Here is a 24,536-nt window from a genome sequence, read left to right as displayed (position 1 = left end):
TAGTTGTTATATGACAAGCTTCTTTGTCTACAGTTATTACATGACAAGCTTCTTTGTCTACAGTTATTATATGACAAGCTTTTTTGTCTTTTGTTATTGTATGACACGTTTCTTTGTCTATAGTTGTTATATGACAAGCTTCTCTGTCTACAGTTATTAAATGACAAGCTCCTTTGTCTATAGTTTCTATATGACAAGCTTCTCTGTCTACAATTATTAAATGACAAGCTTCTTGGTCTATAGCTGTCATATGACAAGCTTCTTTGTCTACAGTTACTATATGACAAGCTTCTTTGTCTCCAGTTATTAAATGACAAGCTTCTGTGTCTATAGTTGTTATATGACAATCTTTTCTGTCTACAGTTATTAAAAGACAAGCTTATTTGTCTATAGATGTTAAATGACAAGCTTTTCTGTCTACAGTTATTAAAAGACAAGCTTATTTGTCTATAGATGTTAAATGACAAGCTTTTCTGTCTACAGTTATTAAATGACATGCTTCTTTGTCTATTGTTATTGTATGAAAAGCTTCTTTGTCTACAGGTATTAAATGACAAGCTTCTTTGTCTATAGTTGTTATTTGACAAGCTTCTTTGTCTACAGTTACATTGTACTGTATGACAAGCTTCTTTGTCTACAGTAATTACAAGCTTCTTTGTCTATTGTTATTGTATGACACGCTTCTTTTTTTTTTTTTTATTAAGTGATAATCTTCTTTATAGTTATTATTTGACAAACTTAATTAATTGTATCTAGTTATTCTTATTTGTAACATCTTGGGCACTGTGAGATTAAACTCTTTATTATATTATTTGAAGCAAATCTTTAAAAGCAGCTATGAGAAAATGAAGCCTACGGAATTGAAATACTATAAATATTTTTAATTAAGTCAACACAGGCATCTCTTGTTTTATTATACCTGTATTCTTTTAATCATTTTATTCAAAACCAATGTACGGAGCCTAGGTCTTATAGTTACAATGTTATGTGATATTCTGTGTCTGTTATTGTAATTGTACTTTTATTGTATGTATCTATTTGTAAACACCATGTGTTTTACATTAAAAAATAAGGACAATATCATAAGTATACGCGAGGAATTTATCGTCGTGTAATTTTGCAAGGAAGAATTACTTGCTTTTTTGTTGATGAGTCTTCATCAACGGTACTATAGCGAATCTTCTTTTGCGGTGTGAAAATCCTTGTAATTTAGCGTTATTAAGTGCTCGTATAAAATAAGATAGCTTCGGATGCATAACCGAGTAGACTATACACATTTGTGATTTTGATTTTGAAATCATTATAATTATTTTCTTTATAATACTTAATAACATATTATACAAAAGTTGTAGCAGACGTACATTTTATCTCAATGTTTCTGGGACAGTGAATCATTAATAATTTATTTAAATAACCTAAAATATTTGAGTCCATATGCAGTTTGGAATTTATTTCTGTTAATTTATTCAGATTGCTCATCTTAAGGTTTTTTTAATTTTTAAATATAATTTGTGTTTATTGTTTCAAATAGCCAATATGTAGCTGTTTGTAATTCATTTTGGTTTATTGTTAGTTTCTGGTAGTTCATATGTTGGTATGTGGAAATCCTTTTTAATAATTATAAAACATTCCGATTCTACACACGCATACTCGAAAGTTGATATTAAAAGGATGCTGGAGTTCCCTATTCACAACATCTATGTAGTGTTTGGAGACCAGGTCTTCCAACAATCTATTGGAATTCCAATGGGAACCAATAATGCTCTTTTATAAGCCGACCTGTTTTTATATTCCTATGAAGCAGAATTTATTCAGAAACTTCTAAAGAGAAGAAACACTCTTCCTGTGGCCTTTAATTTAACTAAGATATATCGACCACGTTTTATAAATTAACAATAGTTACTTCCATTCATCGATATATCCCTGTGAATCAAAATAAAGGACACCACAGAGTCTGTCACATGTTTCTTTTTGAATGTTTTACTGACTACAGACGATTACGGCCAACAAAATACTAAACTGTATGACAAATGAGATGACTTCAGCTTTTCCATCGACAACCTTCCTTAGGAGGGAAAATTCCGTTCCGATTATTTTCATATCTTAGTCAACGGTTTTGCTGAAAAATTGTAAATACATTTAATGAACTCTGGCAATATATAAAAGCAAGAAATATTTCAGAAATATTCTGTTTCTTCTTTTGAATGACCTATTAATGTGTCAATGGTATAGGTTTCCGGTGCAGTCTCGAAATCAGGTATTGAAATTCTGTTATAACTAGATGCTAAGTCTCGGTTAACACAGAGAATGTACAAAAATTCATTTAGCTATACGCGTCGTTTTTTTATCATTATATCGTCGTATTTTGTGCAAGTTTGATAGCTTTTCGATAACAAATACGGATATCATAAAGTTTTTTTTATCAGGCTACTGAAATGTGATTATGACGACAAAAAAAATAAAATTTGAAGTCAAGGTGGAGATCAAGGTATACACTAATTTTTGTGAAGAGCTTGTTTAACTCCTATTCAGACAAAAAAGAACTTATAATACAAACAAAATGCAGAGGAAACGTGTCGGGTTTTAGTTCAGCGTTTATTCAAACATTTTCTGATTTTTTTTAACCATAGTGAATGTAAAGGAACTGGACAGCCTTCAATTATTTCGAAGTAACGAATAAACGGATCGAGGAACTAGCTAAAGTTCGTACCAAAATATGCATGTTCAATTGTAAGAAATATTGCATCGATGTTTGACAATGGAAAAGCAACGATACACAAGTGTGAAAAGGGGAGTTCTGAGGCAATGGTCATAAGTAGGTTTAGAATTTCACCGATACTTATTTAGTGAAACTATCAACAAGAAATTTGCAAATTAGTGCTATTTGTTCTTGATAAAATTCTTTGGAACTTTCATGAATTGATTTCACTTTTCTCTGGTGTTAAAGTAAAAGACTCAATATTTTCGGAATAGCCCTGGTATTGATCTAGAAATATTCCACTAGCACCTGCATATGGTGTTTATATCATCAAACTTATTCGATATGCAAAAGCATACTCTGAATACGATCAGCTTTTAAACCAAGGCTGGCTACTGACAAATAAGTCAAGGTTACAAGGATTTCAACAACCTGGTTCAAAGTCATTTAGCAAGTTGGTTGTTATAATGACTTTATTTACAAATATAACCTATTATTGGGAGTACTTTGACTGAAATATTAGGCCATTAATTTCATACTAAATTTGACTTCGAATTCTTCTATCTGATCAATACATAGCGCCCGCGTGGCGTAGTGGTTAGAGTGTTTGCTCTAGAGTTGATCCTTACGTCGCAGGTTCGAATCCCGGTGCGGTACGTGGAGACCGGTCCTTCGAATGAGGCCGTATTAACCGAGGTCTCGTGTCGCAGTAGGTGTTGACACGAAATATATCCCTCACTGCTCAATGGCCCTGAGTGCCCAGTAGGTCTAAATTTGCAGCCCTCCACCGGCAAGTGGTGCCGTCTCCCTATGAGTGAAAAATTCTCTAGAGTAACGTTAAACAACAAAGAAACAAACATAGGGCTCAAGTCGGGTATTAAAGGTAGACAGAGGATGCTTACTCCTCCTTTGCACCTGATCCTACCTTTGGAATTTTCAGGGGTTCGTGCCTTATGCCCTGTTCATAAATTAATATTGTTTGTAGTTTTCTTTAGATCGATTACTGTTCGTTACATCAAAATTGGTACCGTATAAGATTTACATTATGACCCCTGGGTTGAGGCTTCTAGATCTGCTGGTGGACTGTTTGTTCCCGCGGATCTCTACAGCTTAGCAGCTACATACTTTGGTACTAGCTTGAAAATACAGTAAATATTTTTTTTGCTTTGGTAAATTTAGAAATTTATTCTAAATTTAAGTATTATCTCCTTCATGCATAGCTCTGATCCTTCGACATATTTCTAAATTGGCTCCAGTCTTTGGCACCCCCTTTTTCAGCTCTTCAAAGCTTTTTTAATTTAAATATTTCGAATTTCCAACGTTTCGACATGAGCATCGCTAGAGAGTCATAAATTGTTGAAATGAGCATCTGGTGCATCAAAATTGGTACCGTATAAGATTTACATTCACCTTTTCAGGTACATTTTGTATTTTGTTCATCAGTTGAATTGAACATATTTTATTGCAATATATATACAATGGGATTGGGCACAAGTTCTTAAAACGTATTTCGCCCTCTCATCAGTTCAAATGTACTTGCTTGAGATTTATTTTTAGTGGGTATTTCGAGTATTGTAGTTAATATGTAGCTGTTCGAATTTGTAAGTTGTTGAATATGTAATGTATATGTTGCGCTGTTCATATGTAGTCGTTTGAATTTGTATGTTGTTGACTATTTCATGTATATGTTGCGCTGTTCATATGTAGTTGTTTGAATTAGTAAGTTGTTGACTGTTTCATGTATATGTTGCGCTGTTTATATGTGGCTGTTTGAGATGCACTTTTGATGACTGCTTAGCTATTTATGCCACCCAGTTCATAAGTAATTATTTGAAACTGATAATTTCTTTTCATCCCTTTAGGAATATGCGTTGCTCAGTCTTTAACCATTCTTCGAGATGACGCAGACTCCAGAATTGAACAATTAGTTCTAGATCTGCTAAAGAATGAAAGAGCCAAAGTTGTGGTCATGTTTGCCAACGAAGACAACGCCAGAAGAGTTCTGAAAGCCCTTATGAAATTAAATAAAACGTCCGAATTAACATTTCTAGCCAGCGATAGTTGGGGAGCGAAAATTCACCCCGTCAAAGGTCAAGAACTGGCTGCAAACGGCGCTGTTACATTGCTTCCAAAAAGACATGTGATCAAAGGTACGTAGTCTACTATGTAACAAGTATATTTATATAAATTAAAATTAAATCCAAGAGGAACAAACAAGTTCACATTTAATTATTACACTTATTACACTTAAATGTGAACTTGTTTGTTCATCTTCGATTTGATTTCAATTTATAACCTACCTATACCATGGACTTTTACTGCAATTTCACTATATATATATATATATATATATATATATATATATATATATATATATATATATATATATATATATATATATATATATATATATATATATATATATATATATATATTCTTCACATTACCCCATGTCAGGGATCGATCCGAAATCTTATATCACATACCAGACCAGTGTGAAAATATGAATATAATTTTGAGAAAAGTTTGTTTTTTAAAGTTAAGAATTTGTAAAATATGTACAATATATTACTATGTACATGTATGTGAATTCACATTTTATTGGAATGATTTAAATACAATGGAATAATGATAAATGGAATCCCTTATACTCAAATCTACACCAATTGTCAAATCAGCCCTCTGGCTAAGATGACATAAGATATGTTTATTTTTAGTATTTAATATTCTCAGTATTTTCTTTCGAGCAAAGTAGGATTGGGCACTTTCTTAATACTTGTAAACTAATAATTTTTGGGTGTAAAATTACTTTTTACCTAGGTATTGCTCTTAAGTTGTACAGAAATCTTTGGGTCATCTCATTAATCGTAAATGATCAAATATTAATATAATCTTATACCAAAATCAGCGATTAACGACAATATCTTGTATATTCCTCATAATTACATGGGCTTTTCAGTTGTCAAGTTAAAAAGAAAGAGAATTAAAAAAAAAATTGTGTGTAAACGTCAATGAGAGATATAAATATTTTATAATAAAATCAAAGCAATGAACTTTTAGTTTTGTATTTTACACCAACAGCAGAAAAAGAGAACATCTAAAATAAAAATAAAGATCATTTTAACACACATACCTCAAGGCTTATAAATACATACCTGTTTGGTTCAAATGAATATGAACATGATCTAAAGATACAATAACAGTAATGTCTTTGATAATTCAAAAAACAAAAGCGAAACATGAATAAAAAACGACATTTTCTCTATATCGCTGATAGGCTGTAATTGAATCTATGATGAAGTTCAATACTTCATTACTCGCTATCAGAGATTACAGTGAGTCACTGGTAATCTCCACGAGGAAGCGATACAAAGGAGTTTTTTTTTATATTTCAACCTTGTAAATGGAAACCGATGAAAAGTCTTCAAAGAACGTCACAAAGGCAGGCTTCTGTTAATGATAAAGCTCCCGGAATATAAGATGAATTACTGAGCAAAAAAACCATCACATTTTACCATGTGATATTTACGTGTATATATGAAGTATATTAACTTTGAGTAATAAAACTGAAGAGAGAAAATACTCAGCTTTGAACCACCAATTAAAAAAAGTGTTTTAAAGTGTAAATTATCATAAATTCAAAGTAAAACTAAATAAAATTTTGAATACAACAGATCGAACTTAAATGTAGAGAACTCTATGGTAAAATTCTTCTTTCATTAGAAGAATGAACAAATTGTTCACAAATGTTGATGTTTTGAATTGACAAAATTTGTTTTCAGCTACTTTAAGCCAAATACCCAAGGGAGTGATTATGACCAGAGGTATTCTTTTCTCTGTTACTTACGGTCTGCCTGTCTGTTAACTTTTTACACTTTCGATCTATCATCTCGAGAACCACTGGGTCAACATGAAATTATCTTGTTTTAAAACATGCAGATATATGGGTATTTTTTATTCGTGAGTTGATGAAAAATGAATGTCATCACAAACACAAGAGAATATACAGGATATTCTTTGTAAATCCTATACAGGATCACCAAATTGAGATCATTGCATATACATCTGTATGTAAACCGACTCTTAAGAAAATGCATCATGCCCTTTTTTTCAACATGGCCATTTAGGCTCAAGCTGTACAAGTGCATGAGAATCATCTTTGTCGGAAAAAGCTAGCATTTTATTTTAAAAGTTAAAAATACATACTTCTTTTCAAATTAAGTTGTAACTAATGCACGGTCTCTGAATGAGTTTCTCACTTATGAACCTTTCCATACACCATGTCCTGTCAGAAATATATGCAAACTATGACATCGAATGACATTTGAATAATTATAATCAATTTTTATATACTCAGTAATAAATAGAGTTTTTTGCATATGCAATATGCCTGACGTCACAATAGCTGTATCAGCTTCCAGGACTGATACGAATCTTGCATGCAGGGCTGATACGGATTTATATCACATCCCTTGTAGATTTACCTTTAAAAACCAGTACCTGTGGTAATACTCTTATTTTTCGTTCATATTTTCTTAATTTTAAATTACTGTTCTTTGATACGATTGGCTAGTCAGTTATTAATTTGCTCATGTAGATGCGTGCTGTATTTTATTACTAAGTATGTAATAAACATGATTAAAAAATACCCTTTACACATCACATCCTATATCAGTCTCGGGCGCCTTGATCTTTTGGCTGATATCGGTGTCTCGGGCTGATACAGGATGTGATATGGAAAAGGGTATATATTATTCTCTATTTATTTAAAAAAATATATAAACAAATACAATTCATTTCTGCTGAGAGCTCTAGCCAAAGCTTCTTGCTTTTATTGCATAGCAATCTAGGTAAGAATTCAATGTCCGTGCTTTGCCTCGAGTGCTTCTATTGCTTCTAGTCAAGGAACCAGGAAATCAAGCAAAAAAAGACTAGAATATATTCAGAAGTGTCAAATGACTTGATTTTAATCTGTTACTCTTCATTTTTTCCCCAGAATTTGACGAATACTTCACAAACCTTACAGTAGAAAACAACAAAAGAAATCCATGGTTCTCCGAGTTCTGGCAGGAAGTGTTCAACTGTACACTAAAAAACAACACCGGAATAAAACAATGTTCAGGTTTAAGTCTTTGAATAGATCGTATAGTTTTTAAATGTTATTCCGAAAATCGATGAACTTTATTTTTTTTTTATTATTATTATTCATACGATAATTTTTACCTTTAAAGTAATATTGCTATCCATTTATTTTTGTATACAACACATATGGTTCAAATGAAAAACAATTGGTGTTTATGGAACATATTTCATTTAACAATATCAACACCGATAAAAATTCGAGACAAGTATCCCCTCTATAAACTCAAATATATCATATCTTGGTAATTCCTTTTAAGTTTATATTCCTCCTCGATTCATTTAGATTCAATGTTTACTATTCGCTTCTATGAACAGGGCGTTAAATAAAAATGCTTCTTTTAAAAAAATATATTAATTTTTACATTTTCAAATCAAAGAAATTAAGCATTACTTCATAGATCGGAAATAATCAGATAGCATTTTTACGAATATTCATTCATTTGCAATAAAACCTGCTTATACTTTTAATAGATTAATAAACCAGGAAAAAAAATGCAAAAATTAGGAAAAAGGATAAACATAAAAGATGAAAGATTAAAAGCACGTCTTTTCATTTCACATGTAATTCCAACAAACATAATTATAGTCTTTTGTGTAGATTAAATCAGTAACGTATCTTACAAATTATATCATTTTAGGAAATGAATACATAGGAATGAAGGGGGCGCCATATAACCAAGAGGGCTTAGTGCAATTTGTAATTGATTCCGTGTATGCGTTGGCGCATGCGCTCCACAATTTGTTAACAGACCAGTGTACCCTTCCATTTCAAAATTGCACAACATCCGCAGTTACGTCTGGAGAAGAGGTTTTAAAGTATATACGAAACGTTTCCTTCCGAGGTATGGGATGTATTATAAAGTAGAATGTACTATAATTCCTATTAGATAAGACATTCATTCATTTTGTTTTAGTCGTCCGCGTGGCGCAGTGGTTAGAGCGTTTGCTTTAGAGTCGCGGTGCAAAGATAAAGATCCCTCACTGCTCAATGGCCCTGAGTGCCGAGTATAGATATAAATTTGCAACCCTCCACCGACAAGTGGTGGCGTCTCTATATGAGTGAAAAATTCTCGAGAGGGACCTTTAAAAACAAGCATTCTGAAAGTATTGCATTAACAATACTAGTCCCCTACCGGCAAGTGTAATCCGGTTCCCGTTAAGAATTGAAAATGCCATAGTTCCGACAAAAATCAATGAAGCGGGGCGAAATGCAAACTTTATCTGTAACTAATCAAGATAAAGTCACATACCAAATATCAGCTCAATATCTGAAAGCGTTTATGTCTGTCTGTCAGTCTGTACCACTTGGTTTTCCGCACTTTTTTCCTAAACGCTTGCAGATATTGAGCTGATTTTTGGTATGTGAGTGTATCTTGATGAGTTACAGATCAAGTTTGCATTTCGTTTTGCTTCACTGATTTTTGACGGAATTACGACCTTTTCAATTTTTACGGGTTTTCCGCAATTTCCTTCTAAACGCTTGTAGATATTGAGCTGATTTTTGGTATGTGGCTTTACCTTGATTAGTTATAGATCAAGTTTGCTTTTCGTCCCGCTTCATTGATTTTTGACGGAATTATGGCATTTTCAATTCTTAACGGGAACCAGATTACACTTGCCGCTAGGGGACTAGTATTGCTAATGCAATACTCTCAGAATGCTTGTTAATTTTGTGTCTATTCTGTAGAATCATAAATAAATTAACGAATGTTTTTTTTTTTTGTGATTGTGATTTACAATTCGTAAAATTCTATGGTTCTTATAAAGACCTTGTTAGCAAATATAACCCATCATTGGGTCGTATTTTGACGGATGTTTTTCATACCAATTGTTGGGCCTTTGTTAAAACTAATTTGATTACGGAATATTCCGTCTACCTGATAAATACTTATGGCCCAGGGCACGTGTGATCGACCGTCAAGGGACGTTTACTCCCCCTAAGCACCTGACCTTATCTCTGGAATTTCCTTTGTTCCGTGTTTTATGCTCCATATAGATTTGCATTGTTTTCGAACTTTTTTGAGAACGATAACTATTCGTTATCTTCACCTTTTTATTACAACATATTAATAAACCTACTTCCGATTTCACCATCATTTATAATTAACTTACTGACACCTAATTGTTTTTAAAAACAGGTGTAGGAGGAGACTGGGTAGAGTTTAATAAGGAAGGCGATGGACTTGGAAAATATGATATTTTCCAATATCAACAAACATCTACAGGTCTTTATAGTTATATTCAAGTCGGAGATTGGATAGACAGGTTTGTATAAAACAATGAAGTAGTGAATAAAACCACATCTTAAGTACCATACAACGAAATATTAATTTTGTTTATGTAAGTTGTTGTGTACAAGTTGCTCTCACATGTGAAATATCAGCACATTCTGGAATATCTAAAGGGGGGGGGGGGGGTTGATTAAAACAAATACATGTATATAAATTGAATGTCCTAAATGCACACTTGAAATAACAGTTGATAAAGTCATTATTCAGAGGAAATCTGAGTTTGTTCTGTTTGTTACATGAAACATGAATGTAACGAAATGATGAAGACGTGAAAAAGATATATATTGCTGTCACGTGCTCGTACATTCTAAACAGAAATGCTCACGACATATACATGTGTTTATAAAATTAGCATACAGAAATGAAAAATAAAAAAAAAAAAAAAAAAAAAAAAAAATCAACTTAATTTATCATAAAACATTCTGTGCAATGCATCTCTCATCAATAATTTATTGTTAGCTATGAGGATTAATAAACAGATTTCCGGGCCTACATTTTTAATTTCTGATATTAAATTAAGATTCTTGTGTGTTATTTCATAATCGGTACATCCTCTTCTCTCTATGTTTTAGTCTGCGTCTCAACGAATCAATGCTGAAATGGAAAAAGAAGATTGTTCCATATTCTGTATGTAGTGAACCGTGTTTGCCAGGATTTGCTCGTCTTGAAAAAGGATTGAAATGCTGCTGGGGTTGTTTTCAATGTGCATTTAATCAGTACTTAGCTGACGAGTATACGTGCAGGGATTGTCCTGAGGGATCGAAACCTTCCCAAAACCAATCAGCGTGTACGCCACTTCCGGTTCTCTCGTTAGAATGGGGGACATTTTGGATGTTACTTCCTGTAGCTTTTACAAGTATAGGCGCTGTATTGACAGTGTTAGTGATTGCAGTGTTCATACGGTACAACGAGACTCCTATTATAATGGCTTCTGGAAGAGAATTGTGTTATGTTCTTCTCGTTGGAATTCTAATGTCATACGGAACATCTTTGATAATGTTAGTGCGACCGACATTCATTCTTTGTACCTTGAGGAGGTTGGGTCTTGGCGTGTCTCTTTGTTTGATATATGCTGCAATGTTGACGAAGACTAACCGAATCTACCGAATATTTAATAACGGCATCAAAGCAATGGTTAAGCGTCCCAGCTACACAAGTCCACGATCGCAGCTTGTGATCTGTTTCGGTATTGTTTCTGTTCAAATGGTTGGAGGTATAACATGGTTAGGTTTTGAAAAACCGGACACGATATTTGTTTTACAAGATCAGGACTACCTGGTGCTCAAGTGTAAAGCTAGTAAAACTGCAATCATAGTTTCTCTGACTTACAATATAGTTCTGATCATAATATGTACTGTTTATGGTGTGAAAACTAGGAAGATACCTCAAAACTTTAACGAAGCCAAGTGCATAGCATTTACTATGTACAGCACATGCATTGTTTGGCTAGCCTTTATTCCAATATACTTCACAGCAAGTGGTGGAGATTTCAAGGTACATATATACATGTTTATATGTTTAAATTCTTTTGTTTGATACACATGCAATAGAATTGATTAATTTTTTTTTTTTTTGAAATTTGAAAAGAAAGAGGTCACGAAGATCGAGGATTGCTTTGAATTCCATCTCTTAGTAAGATGTTGAAAATGTGAATTCATAAACTGAATATCAGAATGGAGAAAAATGATTGATGGGTTAATGTGATCCTAAATTTAGGAAGTGAAATCATCCAACGACAACTTTTTGAATAGTAAATTATACAATGTAGTATTACTTTTTGCTGTAGTACTGAATAATGTTTCGGTGATCGACGGTGACATATCACAGTAGATTTCATATGCGCATCAAGAAAATGTAACCATTTGCTCTCTCGCACAAGACAAGGCGCTAACTAATTTTTATCCCATGTTTACCCCTTTATCCCGTGGATATGACTCATTGGATATTTTTTCATAACCCGCAGTTGTGACGTCACAATGGTTTTTGCGTTAGAGTGATGAAGTAAAATAAAGTGAAGTCCTATAGAAAACAGTGTAAAACATTGGTTGTGAAGTATTAAAAATGGGATAAAAAGAATCTCCCATGATTTGTAGTTGGATATGACTTTTTATCCAACTCGTTGTGTGTTTTTATCCCCTCGCCAAGGCTCGGGGATAAAAAAACACACAACTCGTTGGATAAAAGTCATATCCAACTACAAATCATGGGAGATCCTATATGTATATAAGGCTCACGTTTGAATGGATAAAAATTAGATGAGTATTCTGTTGTTTTGGGGAAAAAAATTGTAAAATTTATACATGAAGATTCGAAAAGCTTTAGAAAATCACAATTTATGTTCGGTGACATTTTGTTATGAGAAGAAGGAAGCTTGAAATATTAACTATTATTTGTCATTACTTTCACTTTTTTAAATATTCCTTAAAAGTCCTTTAATGTGAACGCATCTGCCCTATTGTGGATATAAAAAAATAATCAATGTTCCAAATAGTCACTACCTAGCAAGATGAAAGCACTGCTGGTGCATTAATTCGTCAAACAGACACAAAAGTTGATTTAATGTAAGTTTAAGTTAAAATTAAGTATGTCTTAAATGAGAAAAGTGAGTTAACCTAATAGTAAAGTAAGATACATAGCGCTCTTTTAGTTTTGAAACCGACGCTTGAGAAGAGACAGACTAATTATGGATGAATTAGTGTTTGTGAAACACTCATGAACAAATAGCTTTCTACGAACAAAATTAACTAGTACAAAAGGATCGAAGTAACTAATCCTTCATCTGAAGGCACTCTTAGAAAATTAAGTAAAGAAACTCGGCTTCTCTTCTGGTTTAAAGAATTGAACATTTTTGTCCAAAAAATTATTATAATAGCAGATAGTACACTGTAACAGAGGACTGTATACATGATGCAGCAAAGAGAAAGTACGTTGCGTCATATGCTTTTTACACTGGCATGCTTTGTGAACAGTCTATTGTCATGTATTGCTGTTGATGACAGCACTATGATTGATACACGTTTGATTATTATTTTCTCCCCTCTCTGGCCATCTTGGAGAGCACACGAATAAATGTTTTTGTACTAAAAAGCCTTTCAACAGCATATTTATCGCATGGTAGAATTTGGAGAGTAAGGGAAATGAAGATTTCTGTATTATCGAAGCAATGCCTCTAATGAAAAAGAATAGCTGCGGTACAGCTGTATATGTAAGCTTTAAGATTTAGAGAAGAATAAATTAGACATTTTAGAGAGACTGATTTCACAAAGCTAAAAAAAAGGATAAATTTCTCGATTTGATCGAAAATATTTTATTGTAGTAAATATATGCAATGGGATCGGGCACAAGTTCTAAAAACTGAAATATATTAACTCATGATAACTATAATAATATGATTACAGAGTTCACGTAAATCATAAATTGTGGTACATGTATATTTTTAAACTTTTTTTTTCAGATTGAAGTAACATCTCTTTGTATGTGTGTCAGCATCAGTGCCACAGTTGCACTTGTGTGTATATTTGCCCCGAAGATATACATAGTGTTGTTGCAGCCGCATAAAAACGTTAGACAAGGCGCGACAACTTCTTTGAAAAACAATCATCCAACATTAGCACGCATCATCTCCGAGCGAACTGATTCTCTTGGACCCTTTCCTTTCCAAAATGGCGGAGTTTATACTCATCCCAATCAGACAACCCAAACAACACACACAACAATCAATGACGTATTCAGCGATGACCTCGATGACCTCTCTTGTGATGATGCAATAGGTGACGATGAGTCGAACGGACAGTTAAATCCACCCATGGAAGCAGATATATGAGGATGCAATATTGATGCTTAAATTCACTTTTTATATCATTTATGCACAGCTTATCATATTCTCTTTGTAGTATTTATCATTTTTAATGAATATATAAATTTAACCTCACCCAATCAAAACGCTCAAGTGAGTTTTTCTGATCAACGAATGCCCATCGTCCGTTCGGATGTCTTTTATGTGTGTTAAATTCCTTGTAATTTTTTTCACATTTTCAATTAATGCAACTTCTTCGCCAATACCACTGGGCCAGTTTTAATCAAATTGGCCATAAAGCATCTTTGGATAAAAGAAATGAATATTTTTCCTTCTGGACCATGTCTTATTTCAAGGGGAGACGAATAACAAATAGTGAACATTATTCTTTTGAGAAACATCTCCTCAAGAACCAAATGCTCATGCATTTTTTTACAGGAGAAAATATAGGAAAAGACATCTTTAAAAAGTGTCTTATCATGAAAAACAAAGCTTGATTTATCATACTGATCTTGAAGCATCTTCAGATGGTGCAGATTCAGATTTATATAAGACATGACTCCCTTGGGGCTGGTTGAGTCTATAATATGAGTTCAAGATTTTTAATGTAAATGAAGAGGGGAAAACAGGTAAGGGATAAGGTCCATGGACCTCAAGTTTATCATAATCATGTTAGATGAAAATTAGAGTCATTAGAGAAGAAGCAATGGATATGGTTAACATTTAATGAATGAAGTGAACTTAATGTTTGCATGTTGATATTTAAAATCATTAGTAAAGAGCAAGAGCCACTTAGTGCTTTTTTTTGGCCCTGAGAATTTCTGAAAAATCGAAACTGCTCAGTTTTAGTTGAAAATGCAGTATTTATAGCTTGGACTCTTGGTGACCGTGTATCTATTGAACATGACGTAATTTTCTCTCTAGTCAATGCATAATGACGTCATAAAATATGTCATTTCCCCATATTCTGTAAATTCCCTTAAAAATGGCCAAAAATTGAGGTATTTTTTCAATATTTCATATAGAGCACAACCTCTGATCCAAACTATGCAATTACATAATGAAAGATCTGTTTCTGGTGATCACAAAACATGTTTTAATTTTTGGATCGTGGGCTGTGCTCATATTTTAATTTTTTGTTGAAGGTAGTCAAATACGTATGTTTTCTGCGAAATTCTAGAACATTGCATTTTCTGAAAGCCTGTTTTCCAATACCTGGATTCTCAAAAAGAAATTTTGTTAAAGGAAATGAAAGCACTAAGTTTCCACGTTATTTTGATATATGAAATGGGACAGAGGGTGATAGTCAATTAATTGATATAAGTAAAATGCCATTTTATGCATAAAGTGAACTTAGCTCTTTACTAGTAAATTCTTAATCTCAAGATGAAAATGATCACAACACAAATTTGAATTATGTTACCAACTTCAGGCTGAAAAATTGCTGTCGATGCTAATTTTTTTTTCAGTGCAAGTAATAATTATGCCAGTAAATCAGTTTTAGCTCACCTCAACTGAAAGCTTAAGTGAGCTCTTCTTATCACATTTTGTCTGGCGTCCGTTGTCTGTCCGTCTGTAAATTTTTCAAATTTTTGACTTCTTCTGAAGAAACTTTTGGCCAATTTTGACCAAACTTGCCACAAAGTATCCTTGGATAAAGGGGATTTAAATTTGTTCAAATAAAGGGACATGTCTTCTTTCAAGGGGAGATAATAAGAATTAGTGAAATTTTGGTGTCATCTTTCAAAATCTTCCTTTCAAGAACAAATAGACCAGAAAAGTTGAAATTAAGTGAAACCTTCATTGCATAGTGTTGCTTCAAGTTTCTTCAAATCATGACTCCTGGGGGTAGGGTGAGGCCACAATAGGATCAAAATTTTTGACTTCATCTCAAGAAACTTTTGGCCAATTTTGAATTTTGACCAAACTTGCCACAAAGTATCCTTGAATAAGGGGATTTAAATTTGTTCAAATATTCTTGGAATACATATGAAAAAATTTCAAGATCGTCTTCTCAAGAACAGCAAAGCCATGATTAGTCATTTTGACACTGAAGCATCCTCATGTAAGTTTGATTAAAGTTTGTTTAAATCATGACCCCCGGGGATAGGATGGGGTAACAATGAGGAATCAAATTTTTATATAGTAATACATAGGGAAAAACTTTAAAAATCTTCTTCTCAAGAGAAGCAAAGCCATTATTAGCCATTATTAGATTTGATATGAAAGCATACAAAGGAAGTGAAGATTCAAGTTTGTTCAAATGATGACCCCCGGAGTAGGGTGAGGCCACAATTAATGGGGGATCAATTTTACACTGGAATGTATAGGAAAATTTCTTCTCAATAACATCAAAGCTATTATTAGAAATTTTAATATGAAAGCATCCACAGGTAGTGTAAATCCAAGTTTGTACAAATGATGACCTCCGGGGATAGGGAGGGGCCACAATAGGGGATCAGGTTTTTCAAAGGAATACACAGGAAAAACTCTTCTGCTCAAGAACAGCAAAGCAATTTGTTATTCTGATATGGCAGCATCATCAGGTAGTTGTAAACTTTTCAAAGCTAAATTGATTTGTGCTTTTTCCTAGCCAAAGTGCTCACGTGAGCGATGTGGCCCATGGGCCTCTTGTATGGTTATACTTTGTGTTGAGATTGAATGAACTATTTTTTGTATTTATGAAGAATATTATCAATACGAAAGCTCTTCATAACAATTACTTTTTTTAATTTCTTTAAATCGACCTCACATGCGCGAAAGGGTAATCAACAAAGTGTTCATGCACCCTACAAAATATACATATTTCCTAAATGATGCTAGCTTAATACAAAGTAAAGTATAGCTTTTTCTAAATATTATATAGTATTTTACCGTAAAATTCACCCTACTGTGAAGTATTTTGAAATTGCGTTACAATTTATCATTGATCGATATTTTAACTTTCGGTTGTCTATTTGACCTTAAATCTAATGGGATTCTGGAAAAAAAAATGTCAATGAATGTCTTTTTCACATGTACTTGTATCCCATTGTATCGGTGCTGCTATTCTTGCCAAAGTACGCTCATTCCTTAATCATACCAAGAATTACTATAATGTACATTCCCAAAGTTGTCCTATTCTAATCACAGGGGTTGCTTTCGGAGTGTAAAGTATTTTAAAAAAAATCATGAAATAACTATTAAAACAGCAAGGGATGGATTTTTGTTTATTTAATGACAGATGAGTGGATTTACCAATAGCAAAGGGTCAGATCTCTACATTATTTGCTCGACTTGTGTTGATTTAGAAGTTGGTATCTGAATTTTAAAGATATTTCTTTTTAAATTCCTGGAGCAAGCCCCTGTGTTCTAATATAAATTTTACGTTGTTATCTCTTGTACTTGTTGTTGGTTAATTTGGATATTGTTTGTTATAAAATAAAGATGTCAAAACACACGATATGTGTTTATTACAAAACTGTGGGCGTAAAATCATTTTCGTCTTCTTGAAAAATGTAAATAAATAAATAAAATAACGAATTAAATTTATAATTATATTTGATAATTGCATTATAATTTTTTTTTCTTATATATTTTTTAAAATCAAAATAATTCAATTATTAGTTTTTTCAGCATACGTTAATCGATATTTCCTCCTTGTATATAACAATATAATCAGAAGTTAAGAGTAGTGTTGCCAACCAATGTGCCATTTAGGCACTGAATATTTTACTTTTGATTCTGGAAATGTGTTTCAATTTTCTACTACTTTTTTTTGATAAGCATGCGTATATTTTTTTCATGTCTTAAAAAAGGAAAGTTTACAATGGAAAGACTGAAGTTATCTCGATTGTTTAGTTTATTTGTTAGTTGGCAGTTATCGTCTTTAGTCAGTAGAACATCCAAATATAAAATAGATGTAGCACACTCTTTTTCATTTTAAGTTCACTGGGATTAATTGAGTGGACTTATGAATGGAAGTTACTATTTTTAATTTGTAAACCCCCGTCGATATATCTGTATGTCCAGTTGAAGGCCACACTGTTTTCTTCTCATGTAGAAGTTTTTGAATACACTCTGTTTCATAGGAAAATAAAAAAAGGTCGACTGTATAGAGGAGTAGAATTAGGCCCATCGGAATTCCAATACTTTGTCATAAGACCTGGTCTCCGTAGACTATATAAAGATTGACAATGAGGAACTCCAGCACCCTTTTAATATCAACTCCGGAGTACTTGTATGTAGAATCACTGTGATTTTAACAATGTAATTTTGTTGATGACCAAATACAAAATATGAAAATTTCTGAGTTCCATTTCTATTGAAGAAGCTAAGACCGCCGAACATTCACTGGCAAAATTGGAAATATGTAGCTTACGTCATTTCATCTGTTACAGTCGAAACATTTAATGATAGACAATGAAATAGGCGGGTACAATTCGACACAGGCGTCCGAGAAAACATTGGATTAAAATTCTAGTTTGAAATTCATTTTCAATCCACCTCAGCTACTCTAGAATGCACAGTGTTACTGATTGACCCAGAAGACAAATAATTTCAATTTTGGAGATTGTTTGAAATTTATATAAATCAGAATTTTCTGTCCAGTGTTTTTAAAGAAATATAAAGGGACAAATATTTGATTTCTGTTTGGTATGTGTATGTGTGTGCTTGGGGGGGGGGGGGGCTGAACAATCTTGGAAATAAATAAGACAGTTTTCTTTTAGTTTGGACAACCCCTCCCTGTTTTTGCTTGTCAAACATTTTTCAGTGATGACAAAACTAAAAAAAGCCCTTGTCATTCTAATAGAATATATTCTGTCATGTGAAGGCATGATCTGACTTCACAATTTTTGACAGCCCCCCCCCCCCTCCTTTTAGAATCAAATGGCCGTGCCCTGAAAAAATAATCTATGTCTTCTATAATTTTACGTGTTTTTAAAATTAAAGGCTAAAAACTCATGTAAATATGAATTTCAAACAACATGTATTTGGAAATTGAAATTTTTTGTCTTTTGGATCATACATTCACACTTTAGATTTGAAAACAGCTCAGGTGGATTGACAATGAACTTCAAACTAGAATTTCAATCCAAAGCTAATTTTCTCGGACGTCTGTGTCGAATTGTACCTGACCATTTCATTGTTAAATGTTTTGACTGTAACAGATGAAATGACATAAGCTGCATTTTTCCAATTTTTTCCAGTTAATGTTGTTTTGAACATATTTTATTGAGTACATCAAAAGGATTGGAAACAAGTTCTTTACAACTTACAAAGTTCCTCTCCTTGAACTAGTTAATGTTCCGCGGTCTTATATGTTTATGATATCACAGAGCCTAGCTTTTAATTTACCGTGAGGAATAGTTGTATAAAGTGTAGAAAAATCATACGTCTTGATATTACCTACTTTTGAAATATTTTGTAATTTTAAATTTTCTAAAAGTTCTTTAATTTGGAGTTTTTGAGAATGGAAATCTGATTTACGCCATTTCCAGAATATACTGTAGCACAGTACATCTGAAGTTTCTCCTTTACAGCAGTTAACAATTTTGTCAGGAGTAGTGGTAGGGGTTAACATTGAAATAAACGTAACTTCTTCCAACATCGTAATGCATACATTTTGTTTTGAAGAATTTTGTTATCGAAAGATTCTCTCTCTCTCATTCTCTCTCCCTCTCTCTCTCTCTCTCTCTCTCTCTCTCTCTCTCTCTCTCTCTCTGTGTGTGTGTGTGTGTGTGTGTGATATGATGACAAATACTTCAATGACATAAAAGTATATTATTCTCAGAAAAGAAAAAAAATGTAACAATAAACAAAAACACGAAAATAATTTATATACTAGTATAATTACACACTGTAATATTACTACAAATGCGTAAATAGATGTATTTGTATAGATATAAAATTAATGAAATACGATAAAGTTTATACAACTAGTAGTGTACATTTTTCATTCACACGTCTCCATTTCTTCTGAGTTGATACATCTAGAAAAAAAGGATTGATTTTAATTATAGAGATAAAAGCAAAACATGACATTTCAATTATTGATTTTGAAAGAAAAATTAATGAAACAAAATGTTTATAAACTTAGATTCAAAATAGATATCAAGGTGAATAAAAGCAGTATGCACAATCACTGAATTTCTCCTGTTAACAGATTCCCTTTTACCTGAAACAATAAAATGCATTTCTATACTAGTTAAGAATATCCCGTTTTTTATAGTAATCTGAAATATAGCAATATGAAAGATTATTTAAAATTGTCAAAGATCAACTATGGCTCTTCCCTCGATGTAAAGTACTGATAGATAATGCAATGCTTTATTGACTTTCATGCACGTCATATGTATAATATAAAGACTGATATGAATGAAATTTTTAAAAAATGGCATTGTCTTTTAGAAGGGGTAGAACGATTGTAATGAATGAAGAAATAAATTGACACAATCTGCTTATGCGGGCTATGTTTTTTTTTCGGCAATGTTGCATCCGGTCATTCCTCATCTATGTATGAGTAAACAAAAGAAGCAATTTATCGTTAAGACAAATTTTAACGTGTGTCAAAACCTTCCTACCATATTTCATAATCTCCTATATTCAAATGAACGAGCAATTCCCCTCAGTAATATTGTAAAAAATAGCAAAATATATTCTACAATTCTTTATGGTTTGTCAGTTATAACACTCCTCTGAATTTATTTAAACAAAATGTTGATATTTATTTAAATATATATCTTACCTTTTAAATTACAGTATCCTCCTTCCATATATTCTAGGTCTCTGAGCCTTTCACACGCATTTCTAGATCTTAGCTTCCGGTTTCTTCGTGACAAATAACAACGAGAAAGAACGAGACAAAGTAAACAAAATGTCCCCACTAAGAGAACAAGAAGCCCTATAAGGGATATAAATTCCATTGACCACCCATCACTGATATCATTTTGAGTAATGAAGGTTGAATTGTCTTTGATGTGGTGTGTACATGAAGTAAACTCCATTCCACGTAAAGTTTTTTTTGCAGGACCTTTTTTATCCCGGTGTGTTTTTGTGATGTATTTTCTTCTCTCATTTAAACTGTATTCAACTTCCAATTCATGCCTCCTATATTTTGGAATGGCTTTTCCTGTTCTGAAAACAAGAAAGATTATGATCCTAGTGGATTTGTTATTTCCAGCTTGTGAACTTTGTACAGATTTATCTCAAAATCAAATGGTATTCATTCACTTTGAAACATGGCCGCCTTCTTCTCTGAATAATATGCTCTTTTTTGAAATACATGTACATCTATAATACACGTGTATTGAATGCCTCATTTTATCTGGGGGAAATATTAACCTGTATCACCTGTTGATGTCAGGCCATTTATATCGCCTGATGTGAACATTTACTTATCAACAATACATCTATGTATCCTTGATTAAGCCATGTCACTGGGTCATAAATTCAATATAACATGACATTTAAACAGGTGAAATAAAAAAGAATTTCTTGTTTATCTTATAAGAGGAGTATTTTATAATTAATTTTTCCCCTTTAAACCTATAAAACTAAAAGTTGTCTAAGTATAGTCAAACTCGTTATACATGTAGCTAAGATCTGGGACCTTTTAATTTACTTCATTTTATCAGGAATCATTATATCCGGTCCGTATAGCAAATTCGAAATATACATGTTTTCCTTCATGTTTGACTATCGAATGTGTTCAGGGAAGTATAAGATACAAGATACACCTTTGATAAATTACATTTCAAATATAAATACTTACAACAAATAAGGAAATTTATCAAGCTGGCGAGAAATGCCTGCCCTTTTTTTAAAGATATTATGTTAGCATATGCAGAAATAACAAAAATCAAACAAGCACAAAATTCAATCGACTTCAACATCTTATCTAAAATTAAACGAAAAACATAATGTTTTATCTCGCTTCCCCTCTGCAGCGTTGAAGGGTAATTACAATGTAAATAATGTGAGTATGGAAAATTGAAAATGTCTTCAAGCTCAATTTTGAAAGAAGTGTACTACTTCAGCTATAATTTGTTATATTGTCAAACGTTTGCAATGCTAAATATGAAAAAAAAAAATCATGTTGACCGTTTTGAAAATGACCGAAACATGAATGGCCAACGGTATTTCCTATTCATGTAATAGACATGGTATCTTCATGCCAAATTTGGTCCTTGTCTCACCAAGGGAAAAAAAATTCAACTATCCGTTTAACTATTATTCTAATAATATCATGTTTTCTGCTTTCTACAATTGAAAAATAAAGAAAATTGTTCCAAAGTGTCTAATAAATTCACCTCATTCAGAAAAAAATAACAAACGATGGGTTTTTCAAAAGAAATTATCAGAAAAATATGAAGCTTTGTTTTTAATTTATTGAATATCTTCCAGACGCCATTAATCTGTTTCTTGGATAAGATAGCCGGAGAACGTGGAGAATCTCTCATGCAAAAAATCTCCATATTTGTCAGCTTTCTTAACCCAGACATGTGTTCCGGAAGTGAGTTTTGCTATTATCAAATTTCCTCCATTTTCATAGTTTTCTGCATGGCTGACAAAGCCAAATCCTAGTGGTCCATGAGTTGACATTAAAGTTGTATCCATTCCGGACGCCTGATTGGTCAGAAGATTCCAGTAAAACACATAAACTCCATTCATAGGAACCGTAAAAATTCCATCACTGGGCTCGTATGAATTCGTTGTATCAAGAGTTTCCAAGTCAAACACAATTGGCTGACCTGTTCCAATATTTGTCAGATCACGTGACAGGCGGGCGTGAAATGCAGGGAGCAGCCCAGTTGATATAGGGTTTGAAATAGCTTTTTTGGAATCTGTAAAAGTAGACAACTCTATATATTCATTTTTATCCATTACATATACATCTTTGTTTGGGTCACGTTTAATTTAAATAAAATAAGAGAATAATTATAATAATATAATAAAAATAATTCAAGAGAACCATTTCCGAATATGAACACATTTCATGATGAGTAGTTCCATGAATAAATTACAAAGCTGTGGGAATGACTTACAGTGTAAAATTAGAATCAATATAAGGCTTTTTAAGCTTTTTTTTAATTACGTTGACAAATTTATTTTCATTCATTTGAATTTATCATATTGACTTTTATTAAAAAGTAATGCAGCTGGCAAGTTTCTTTTTCTTTCTTTTTTTTATTATAAGATTTTAGTGAAGAATATGATTGACGTATGTACAAGAAAGCATTTATCAAGGAAATTCTTATTCATTTCGACAAGAACATAGAGATATAATGCATGTTGATAATCAAAGATTTTACGAAAATATAAGACGGCCTAGAATGACCCCTTAGTCCTCCCTGTAAAAGGCGAAACTTGCTTGACGGCTCTGCGTTTTTGCATGAAATATGTTTTTGATTTTATTTAAACTCCAATCTATTTCTGTAAATAGCGTTCTGTTCTTTAATCATAGGAATGTACGATTTTTGATTATATTTAATAATCCCTATAAAACTGTTGTTTAGGCTTTGCATTTTTAAGCGTCATCAAATCTTTGACTGAGGTGAAAAAATCTATGACATTTTTTATCAATACATACACAGAAGTAAAGGACTGTTTTTATCTTTTTTCTTAATCAAATCTATTTATCTATACTAGACAGTGTTGATTCATGATGAATGTAGATATCTATAGATAAATAAAACATATATTTATTGTTGCTTCAGATATTGATGCTTTCATACAAACACACTTGGATTACTTTGGACATGGATCAATGAGCTTACGTTGAATAGTTCCATTATCACTCCCAATGTAGCTTGTTGGGCAGTATTTGGTCTTTTCCAGGAGAAATGAAATCACACTATCCTTCTCTCTGTTGTCTTTTTCAAGTTTTTCCAATCTGGACAGAATATCCGATAGATTGTCGTTATAAGAGGACTGTAAAGAAGCGGGGATGTTTGTCAAGATTAGGAACAACAGTACAGACTTCATATCGACCGTTATATAATGTAGTCAATGAAGATCACTGTCTGAGATAAGACTGAATTCACGTTATAATCTATAAACTCTCTAATAGTACGCGTCTCAAACATGTATTATGTCCTGTTTAAGATCAATCATAATTTCCAATTTATGCTTCCTTTAAATTTTAAGCTACTGAGATTTAAAAAATACCTTTATTTCTTTAAAAACTTCATCAAAAACTTCGGTCAGTGATTTTGATAAGTAATTTTTGATGATATATATACTTAATGTGAAATTTTCTTTCTTTTTTGATGCAATTTTGTATCTCCCAGAAAATGCATTAAAAGCAGGGGTATTCAAGTGACATTAAACTTAGTATATTGGTTGTATATATACATAATTCCGTTTCCTTTGGATTTATTTAAACAACAAAATGCTTTCTTTGGTTGTAAGTAAGGAAAATAATGCTACAGTTGTTGCATGAAAAATGAACAACCCTCATAAGCAGCTTGCGTATTTTTTCTGCAATAGCTGCAATGTTAACTCCCGTATTAACAACAGACATTTTATTCACCTTTATGTCTGTATTAATCACTTTAAGTAGGTTTAAGTACTTTAAATATTGTGTTATTGATATGTATATTTATTCATATATATAATAGATTCTGTG

The 24,536-nt window shown here is 32.4% G+C and overlaps 2 protein-coding genes across 2 annotated transcripts in view; one reads left to right on the top strand and one right to left on the bottom strand.

The window, feature by feature from the left end:
• Positions 1 to 13,981, top strand: part of LOC133187390 (metabotropic glutamate receptor 6-like) — a 38,570-nt gene extending 24,589 nt beyond the window's left edge. Inside the window, exons 3-8 of the mRNA XM_061322745.1 lie at positions 4,561 to 4,848; positions 7,695 to 7,820; positions 8,479 to 8,682; positions 9,979 to 10,105; positions 10,704 to 11,625; positions 13,586 to 13,981. Coding sequence (XP_061178729.1) covers positions 4,561 to 4,848; positions 7,695 to 7,820; positions 8,479 to 8,682; positions 9,979 to 10,105; positions 10,704 to 11,625; positions 13,586 to 13,954 — 2,036 coding nt within the window. The 3' untranslated portion in view covers positions 13,955 to 13,981. The remainder of the gene's footprint in view (positions 1 to 4,560; positions 4,849 to 7,694; positions 7,821 to 8,478; positions 8,683 to 9,978; positions 10,106 to 10,703; positions 11,626 to 13,585) is intronic.
• Positions 13,982 to 22,318: 8,337 nt separating this feature from the next.
• On the bottom strand, positions 22,319 to 23,893 carry LOC133187986 (complement C1q tumor necrosis factor-related protein 3-like). Its single transcript, XM_061323376.1, has 2 exons — positions 23,686 to 23,893; positions 22,319 to 22,752 (listed from the first exon to the last, which is right to left on the bottom strand). The coding sequence occupies exons 1-2, from the start codon at positions 23,891 to 23,893 to the stop codon at positions 22,319 to 22,321; spliced, it is 642 nt and encodes a 213-aa protein (XP_061179360.1).
• Positions 23,894 to 24,536: the final 643 nt, after the last annotated feature.

Source organism: Saccostrea echinata, unplaced genomic scaffold (genome assembly GCF_033153115.1).
Source record: "Saccostrea echinata isolate AGI-Se365-2 ecotype Australia unplaced genomic scaffold, CSIRO_AGI_Sech_v1 ptg000015l, whole genome shotgun sequence".
NCBI lineage: Eukaryota > Metazoa > Mollusca > Bivalvia > Ostreida > Ostreidae > Saccostrea > Saccostrea echinata.
The sequence above is the reverse complement of the archived record's forward strand: the minus strand, read 5'-3'. Positions and strand labels throughout refer to the sequence as shown.

Coding starts and splice junctions, on each gene's coding strand:
- LOC133187986 (XM_061323376.1), bottom strand. CDS start 23,893: ATGAAGTCTGTACTGTTGTTCCTAATCTTGACAAACATCCCCGCTTCT. Junction 22,753..23,685: donor TGATAATGGAACTATTCAAC/GTAAGCTCATTG, acceptor CTACTTTTACAG/ATTCCAAAAAAGCTATTTCA.